This window comes from Populus euphratica, unplaced genomic scaffold (genome assembly GCF_000495115.2).
Source record: "Populus euphratica unplaced genomic scaffold, PopEup_1.0 scaffold37.1, whole genome shotgun sequence".
Lineage (NCBI taxonomy): Eukaryota > Viridiplantae > Streptophyta > Magnoliopsida > Malpighiales > Salicaceae > Populus > Populus euphratica.
This window is the reverse complement of record NW_011499909.1, coordinates 1,114,224-1,123,734: the sequence shown is the minus strand read 5'-3', so window position 1 is coordinate 1,123,734 and position 9,511 is coordinate 1,114,224. Positions and strand designations below refer to the sequence as shown.

At 31.5% G+C, this 9,511-nt stretch overlaps 1 protein-coding gene across 1 annotated transcript in view; it reads right to left on the bottom strand.

The window, feature by feature from the left end:
* Positions 1–4,062: 4,062 nt before the first annotated feature.
* Positions 4,063–9,511, bottom strand: part of LOC105133801 (potassium transporter 5-like) — an 11,570-nt gene continuing 6,121 nt past the window's right edge. Inside the window, exons 2-8 of the mRNA XM_011037921.1 lie at positions 7,343–7,591; positions 7,213–7,251; positions 6,748–7,008; positions 6,599–6,651; positions 6,099–6,213; positions 5,691–5,945; positions 4,063–5,187 (exon numbers count right to left, since the gene is read on the bottom strand). Coding sequence (XP_011036223.1) covers positions 4,109–5,187; positions 5,691–5,945; positions 6,099–6,213; positions 6,599–6,651; positions 6,748–7,008; positions 7,213–7,251; positions 7,343–7,591 — 2,051 coding nt within the window. The 3' untranslated portion in view covers positions 4,063–4,108. The remainder of the gene's footprint in view (positions 5,188–5,690; positions 5,946–6,098; positions 6,214–6,598; positions 6,652–6,747; positions 7,009–7,212; positions 7,252–7,342; positions 7,592–9,511) is intronic.

The following is a 9,511-nucleotide window of genomic DNA, read 5'->3' as shown; positions in this document are numbered from 1 at the left end:
TCCGAGTCATCAAACCGTGATATCCTCATAGATGGAAAATAATTTTTTTTAACAAAGCTTAACTCCCAACCAACTTAATATTGGAGGATGAAATTAAAAAATTAATTTAAAAAATAAAAAACCTCAAGTAAACTCAAGTCATCTAGACAAACCTGTAAGTCAGGGTAGAAGACCAGGATTGCCTCATAAAATGAAAATTAAAAAAAAGCTCAATTTCCAATAAATATATTATTGAATGATGTAATTGATAAAAAAATAGTTGATAAAAATAACAATCAAAATAATAAGAATAAAATTTGATACAAAAATAGTTTGGTAGTCCAATTTGTTTTTTGAAGTGTGGTAAGTATGAAAATCAAGGTGAGGAGAGAGAAAAAAAAAAAGAAAAAAGGTTTGTCAAAGCCTCATCATAGCTCATCCATCGAAATACACAACACATGGAGATAGGATGTGATGTGACACTTTGAAAAACATAAAAGGGTTGAATCAAACACTTACGGTTGCCACACATGCTACCTTAATGTGAGGACCTCTCCCATGCTTTAGCACGTGCTTTGCACATGCCAACAACGTTTCTTATTTTTTTCTTGTTAAAAGGAGTGCTTGATAGAAAGATTTAATTTTGTCCTTGAAGTTTTAATTATTTTAAATAAAAAAATCAATTTTTTTTCTAAACCCAATGTCGATTTTTTCCATGACAACATGAGAGTCCCATGCAAATTTAGATTAAACAAACTATGAGATCAGATTGAGATAAACAAAAATGAAAAAAAATGAAATTAAAGATGTCACGACCTAATTTTCGATTCCATCACCGACATATAGGCAAGGTTTCCCTTCAAGATTCCATGTCTATGCGAATCTAAACTTACATACAAACTTATCTATTAAATAACTCAAATAAAGTTCAACGCAACATTAACAACAAACTAATTTCATAATAGATAATGTTCAATATACACAAATGAAGTAATACAACAATGAGAAATATATATACAATTGGCTTTAGGTTCTTATAGTAAGATTTCTCAAATAGACCATAACAACAATATCATAAGGTAAAGCTCGTTAGAAAATCAGAATGCAATGAGCATGAGGCTCCGTACTGTGTGATGATCCGTCCACACAGGTTGGTGATTACCCCGACTAATTAGGGTTCAGATACAATGTGCACAAAGACTAACACTACTCTGTTAGCATGAGTATTTTGACTGGCATACCATAGGTTCATAATCATAATTAAACAAACATAGTTATTTCTCAATGCTCAACTCATGACATCAATCAAATGAGGAGCTATCAATTCAGAAGCCAATTTAAAATATATATTGGTTCATATAAAAAATTCAGATTCAATAATTGATCATGCTTTATCATAATAAGAAAAATAATTAGCATATATATTATTAAGAAGCATGATCCAATTCATATTAACAAATCAAATATTTATAATATTTCTCATACAAATGCAAAATTATCCATCCACTTGACTCAAAAGCAAACAAAAATCAAAAGCAGACATCGAAGAAAATCTTACAGATATCCTGCCAGTAGAATATCAGGATTATCTAAACACAAAGCAGACACCAAAGAAAATCTTACTAATGTCTTGCCGGTTGAATATCAAGATTATCTGAATACAAAGTAGATATATTCAATAACGACTCAAAAGAAAATTTAACCTATTTAATATACTTAACTAAGGGTGTATTCTGTAACCCTATATGTTTTTGAACTAATTAGTTAATTTTTCTCAAAAACCCAAAATTTAACGGTTTTCCCGTAAGCTAATCTATAATAAAATAAATAATAAGACTTGATAATAATTCACTAAATAAATATCATTTATTCATCAAACCAATCTAAAAAAGCTAATATTACAGCTAGGGACCAATCTAGAATTTATTATATTTTTAGGGCCAAATTATAATTTTCATTTAATTGAAGGACCAAACTTAACATATCATAAATTCATGATTATAGTGAAATTATGTCCATAATTCCTCCTCATTTCTGTCCAAAACCTCTAGTTATGCTCCAGGGACCATTCTTGATTTTTTTTTTAATTTTTAAGGTCAAATGGTAATTTTTATCAAATTGAAGGACCGAATTGAAGTTTTAAAATTTCTTAACTATACAGTAATTCTGCCCGGAATTCATATGTTATTTTGTTCAGAATCTTGGAATATGCTCCAGGTACCAATCTATAATTTTCAAAGTTTGGGGACTAAATCATAATTTTCACAAATTGAGGGACCAAATTGAATTTTCATCATCTTCAACCTCCACCCTAGAATTTCAACAGAAACCTACTATTCTTTCTAAATTTCTAACTCAAAATTCACCATTTACACAATTCATAACTCAAAATCATCACAATCTTCCATAATTAACTTAATAATCAATTACCCATAACAATCAACCCCTAACATTCAATTTAATTCATCGATTAAACCTAAAACATAAATTTTCAAAACCCTAACATTCATCAAAACTAAAATTAAAGTTCAATTAACATATATTTATACATTTAACAATCTAAATCTTACATTTAAACTTATTTCCTCCCAATCTCTTTTTTCCCCCTTATTTTTCCCCTTTCTTCTTCTTCTTCCTCCCTTCTCTCCTGCCGGTTTGCTCTCTTAAAATTTCAGATCTTTTTTTTTAACTTAATATTTATATTTATCATCTCTCTATTCAATTACTACACTACCCCTAATTTATTTATACCATCTTCTAAGCCACCAAGGGCTTGGTTGTCTTTTTCTATCTTTTTTAATTTAAAACATTACAAAAGAAAAACTTGATTAACTAAGAAAACATTGTATATACATTATCATAATACAGAATGCATATAAGTCTTGTAATAACAAAAAATAAAATAAAATAATTCTAATTCTTTTAGTCTCTTTTAATAATAATAATAATAAGAGACTTAACACATTTTCAAGAGTTGATGCAATTGAGTGGAGACTTTGTGTCTATTTAGGATATGGAAGAAAATATAGGAAAAAAAGATATTATTCATTTAATGTTGGGTTTAAATTCATTTTATATAATTTATTTTATGATATATATATTCTAAAACTTAAAATAGATGGAGTGTTCTTATGACATTACTTTTATGACACTACTTTTACATTGTCCATTATAAATTTAGAAATAAAATTGTGACAATTATAGTAATGATTCCATCAGATCATATGATGATTATTATGATAGACCAAGATTCTGAAGCATAGCTATGTGCACAACCATGCAAAAAGTGTATGAAGATCCCTAAGATAGCTACATGCTTTAAATCCTAAAACTATCAAGTTCGAATGCCACAGTATCAATCAACCTGGTACTACACGCCAACAACATGCACATACCGCCAACATGTTACATGCACATGCTTATAGTAAATTCATACTTTTCATGCATATTTTTGAATGTCATCCATTACTTGTTGCTCCCCATTGCATTTGTTTTTCTAGTAAAATAGTTTTTTAACAACTAAGTTCTCTCTTTTTATTTCTCTTTCTCCTTTTTCTTTCTCTCTTGGTATTTATTACAAGCTATAATTCCACATGGAATAACAATAAAAAAAAAAAAGAATTTTCACCTCTACCAGCTAAAATATTTTTTCTAGATTTTTTCATGTTTTTCCAACTATATATTTCATGTTTTAGTAAGAGAGAAGCAAGATTTTTCGGATCTCTAATTCACTGTTTTTACATAATATCTACCTAAATGCAGTCTCGTTCAGCCTTTCATCATTCGCGAAGAAAGCTCAAATACAACGAAGTCTTTCGAGCTTCATCGGTTGCAGTAATACAGTTAATCAATGACATTATATATCAATCTAATGTTAATAGATTCTTTTATCAAATTAGCTTACCTTGTCTTAGCGATGAGAAATAATTCATTCATTTATTTCTATGAGAGAAAGGAAAAAGAAAAATCAATTACAAGTAGCAAGACCGATTCACTAAAATACAATCTTAATGGCTCGATCTAGAGCCGTTCTTTTGTATTACATTTGATAACAATCATACAAATATACATTGGTACTGGCACCATGCACGCACGCATTTTCTTTCCACACCAAAGTTCAAGCACAATATCATATCTCATATGTCATTCCAACCCTGAGAATCCTTGTTCGTGGGATTGCCAGAAATTTCTCCCCTGTTCTGAAGTTCTTCCTCAGGAAAGAATACACGTGGTTAACAACTAGTCTCTTGAACCAGGATGAATTTGGTTCTGCCACCACTTCTGTTTCTCCTAGCAGATAAACCACACCTTTCTCCATGGCTTTTTGTACAAACTGGATCTCGTCTTCAGCACCTTTAGAGACCTGCGCAGATGCGATTCCAGCAGAAGAATTTGACAAGTTGATTCCACTGGTGGATCGGATGGAACCTGATGAAACACGGGGTGCGCTGAATGACTGATTAGGCTGTTGTCGTGGTTCCTCTACATGAACTCTTGTTGATGGTCTTCCTGTTCCATCCTTCTCTACAAGTAGAGTGGAATGTTGGATGTTCTCTGGTTCAAATGTTGATTCAATGTTGCCTGCTTCATGAATGAAGTATTCCTGCCGGATGAATTCTTTCAAGTGTTCGACCAGCTGCTTTTCAAACACATGAGACTCCACAATTGCATCTTTGTATCCATACCTCACAACACATCGGAACATACGGTACTCTTGTGGCTCGATTTGTCGGAAAAGAAATCGCTCCTCGATTGCCACTTTACTTATTGGAATAGACTTAATTGAAACAAACACCAGAACTGAATGAGTGGAAGGTATGTTGGAAATGAAGTGAGGGAATATTGGAGGAATGCCCTGGACAAGCTCAGAGTACAAAAGTCCTATTCCCGGTAGCTGGTTCATATTTGCGTTTGCCGCCAGTTGCCTGATATATTCACTAGAGACCTTGTTTTTAAGCTCGTATAGGTACCTTTCTCTGTGCACATAGTGCCATGTCCCCATGGCCACCATTAAGAAAAAAGATAATGCTAGTGGAAGGTACCCACCTTGTTTGAATTTGTATAGTACAGCTGATAGATAAACGACCTCTATAGCACCAAATACAAAAAAGAAAAGAGTTGCCGATAACACCCTTGCCTTCCATATAACTAGCATTATAAGTGTAACCATACAGGTTGTCATAACCATAACAGCAACCACAGCAATTCCTGCATGCAGAGAAGTTTGTCTTTCATTTCACTTGTGATAGAGAAAAGGCATATCTTGAATAATAGCCCTCCGCAACTTAATGTTGTGTTTGTTAATTTTAATTTACAGGACATAATTTCCGGCTGTGTGAGTGAACTGAAGATCACATCTTGAGAAATCTATTGATCAGAGGCCTGTCGATCCAAACTAGACCAATAATTTATAATCACAACTAGGCATGTGCGATTCTACTAGACGTGCACAATCTAGGCCAAAAAATAAAAAAAAACGAAGGGCCACGCCTAGTCTGTAACTGTACACTAGTTTTGAATCAATTTAGCTCTCATGTAAGGCGCCATTCTTAGCACTGCAGCTCCACTATTCGGAACTGCAGGGCAACCCTTCACTATCTTTTACTTTTTCTCAAAAGAGAATTAGGAATTTTTGAATCCCAAGAATATGAATTATAAGCTCTTTAAGAAATCAAATTGAGCTGCTGAAATTGAATTTCCTGGTTGCTTACCGTAGGCATGCCCAATATTTTCAGTTGTCCTGAATGCCAAAGTGACGATTACACAAGCAACCATAAGCATGAAGTTGATCTCAGGTATGTAAACCTGACCCTCATACTTAGCAGAAGTGTGAACAATCTTAACCCTGGGAAAACAATTGAGACTCAAGGATTGAGCAACGATTGAAAATGCTCCTGAAATCATGGCTTGGCTAGCAATAATTGCAGCAGCAACAGCAACAACAAACATTGGCCAATATAATGGATCTGCACGCCAATGGAAAGTGATTACTCTACTAGGAATTTATGCTTTCATTATTCAACAGCAGTAAATATGACCAAAGAAAGTACTTCATCCATAACGAAGAAAAAAATCAAGATGGTTCATTGCAGATGTTTTTCCGGCCACTTGGTTTTTACCTGGCACAGACTTGTAGAAGGTATCAGACACGTCATTCGGGAATTTGGAAAGGTATGCTGCTTGCCCAGCATATGCAGCTAGTAATGCAGGAAACACTACACTGGAGAAACTAATCTGCGAATAGAAGCACCTAAGATTTGTCATCTGTAATGATATGTATAGGATTCTAATCGTAAAAGGTTTTTTAAATTAAAAATGATTTGTGTTTAGAATCCTTATTGAAATAGTTAACTATTTGTGTTTTTTAGTGTTTTCAACCTAAATTGGCAGAATAATGGGAGTCTGGCAATAGGTTATATCACAAATTTATATTAGTCTAGTAGTCATAATTAAAGCTATATTATAAACCATGAATCGTAGCCCAAGGACATGCTCAGTAATTCAATGGATCGTGTTCTCTCATGTTCGATTTTCGGATTCCTAAGCAGGTTTCCATTGCTAAAACTGCTAAGAGCTGAAAGAAAATTAGAAATTAAATAATGCTTATGTATCTACTCACTTGAATTGCCCTGACGCTAAAGTGACCGAGATCAGCAAACATAGCTTCAGTCCCTGTCATGAACCTACTACGTTAGAGAAGAAAATTTACAAGGAAAAAAGAGGAAAAGAAAAAGAAAGAAGAGAGAACTTCATAACCAGACCGATCACCTGTAATGCATAGAACTACCCCACCAAGTGAAATCCATCCTTGCTTGCCATTTCTTTTGAAGTAATCGATTATATATTTTGGATTGAAGGCACGTAATACACCAAGATCATACTTGAACAAGTTGAAAAGACCGATTCCACCAATGAATGAAAACCACAAGAAGATAACTGGGGCGAAAGCGAAGCCCACTTTATCGGTGCCCAACCGCTGAAGAGTGAATAGGACAATCAAGATTGCAATTGAAACACCCACAACGGTATCTGGATAATTAAACAAACGCAATGTCACTGAAAGAGGTGGATCATAATTAGCCGTGTGGTGAGAGCGGTGGGTAACTAGCACCAATGTGTTTCAAGTATCAAATATGTGTATTTCCCTCCTAAAAAAATCCATGTATTCTAGCTCCATCGATATGCAAGTATTTGAAAAACATAGTAGTGAAGATCATGCATTCTAGTACGTACCTTCACCAAGGGACTTGATCCCACTCACTGCTGAAAGAACTGCGAAAGAACATTTAATCACAATTATTCGGGATTTCTCCGGGGAAACACTTATCTGAAATTATATATATATAGTTGTCTGCGCACAAACCTGATATGCTTGGAGTTAGGACGCCATCTCCAATGACCATAGAAGTTCCCAGAATGGTTACTAGGAAAAGTATGATTTTAATGGTTTTACTACTTTCCATCTTCTCTTTAATCACTTGAGCCCGTCTCAACTGACTAGATGGCGTGTCAAGCTTGTAGTTAGATAGTTGACTGTCCTCTGGCTGGTCATTTGGAATTAAGCTCACCTTTGCATACCGGCATAACAACGAATAGAGTGCAAATGTTCCACCTGTTCATGAGTACATCTATTAGTTTGTAAGATGATACAGTAATGCAACCTCACATCTACTTTTCAGCTCCTGAATGCCCAACAAGGCAACAACTTGAATGGAACAATTCCAACACGATGCTGTGCTGATTAGTCATTGAAACCACCAGGGTTTTTGTTGTTTAACTAGTACATTCACGAGCATTCTATTACAAGTCGGGTAGATCGGTAAATTTAAAAATTAATAACTCGGGTTAATATATTAAATCTATAAACTAAATAATAGATTTAATTGAGATTAATAATTTTTTTTAAAAATTATTATTTATTTAATTATATAATAACAAAAATAGACGATTATAAAATCAAACATTAAATCAATATTGAGATTTTCTTTTAGATTATGATAATCTCATGGAAAAAAAAAACAAAAATATAAAACTCAAATTTTAATAAATCTAATATTAAATGATGAAATAAAAAAATTAAAATTAAACTCGTCAAACCAGTCAATAGGTTGATGAACTTTCTAAAATTTAATAAGAAGGTTTTTTTTAAACTAATTTTTAAATTATATGATAAAAAATAGACTATCACATAATCAAATTCAATTATAAAAAAAGTCTATAGTTAAACCCATGAACCGAGACAACCAAGGTTATTTAGCCAAACTCGCAAACCGGGTCATCAACTCCCCAAATTTCAATAACCTAGTTTTTTAAAACCATTTTTTATTTAACTATTTTTTTTTAAATAGACTATACTACGATGCTAAGATATTTTTTTAAGATTAACCCAATACTGAGATATTTTCTTGATACTACGACAACCATTTAAAAGAAAAATTAAAATAAATTATCAACTCTAAATCCCTATAAACATATTATATAAGGACTAAATGAGAAAAAAAATCAATAAATAAAGGGAAAAAGGGGTCAAAATGCAAAAAGAAATAACAACATTATGGATTACTATTGTAATCCAGTGTGAAAATTGGTGTAGGAATATAATGTTTTCATCTTTTATTTATTTATTTATTTATTTTAAATAGATCATAACATGATATTAGCATATTTTTATGATATTTCTGTAAACACATCATATAAGGATTAAATTTAAAAAAAAAATAATAAGCAAAGAAAAAAGGGTCAAAATGCAAAATAATAATAATAATATTGTGGATTCCTATTGCAATCCACAACGCGAATGAGTGTGATGAAATTTTTTTAATACCACATAACCTTATAAAAAGAAAATAAAAATAAATTATCAATCTAAATCCTTATAAAGATATTATATAAGGATTAAATTAAAAAAAATCAATAAGCAAAGAAAAAAAAGGGTCAAAATGAAAAAAAAATACTAAGATTACTATTGCAATTCACAGTGCTAATAAGTGTGGGAAACAATGTTTTTTCCGCACCATTTAGCTTTATAATTAATTTAATTAATGTTGTGATAAATTAAATAAATTATCAACTTTAAATTTCTATAAATACATCATATAAGGATTAAATTTAAAAAATAAATAAATCAGTAAGCAAAGGATAAAATGGGTCAAAATGCAAATAATAATAGTAGTAATAATAATAATAATAATAATAATATAGAAACAATTTTTTGCCAACACTTTTTAACTTTATAGCTAATTTGATATTGTGATAACCATATAAAAAATAATTTTAAATAAATTATTAACTTTAAATTTCTATAAACATATCAATTTTTTTCTTAAAAATTAATAAGCAAAGAAAAAAAAGATAAAAATAAAAAACTATAGATTACTTTAATAATCTACCTTGCTAATAAGAGTAGGAACACAATGTTTTTTTCGCAACTTTTAACGTAATAGTTAATTATTTTTTCAGCGTAAACAAATAGTACATAGTAAGAATGAGGTCTATAATTTATGGCACATACCCTTTGAAAAACATGACCGAG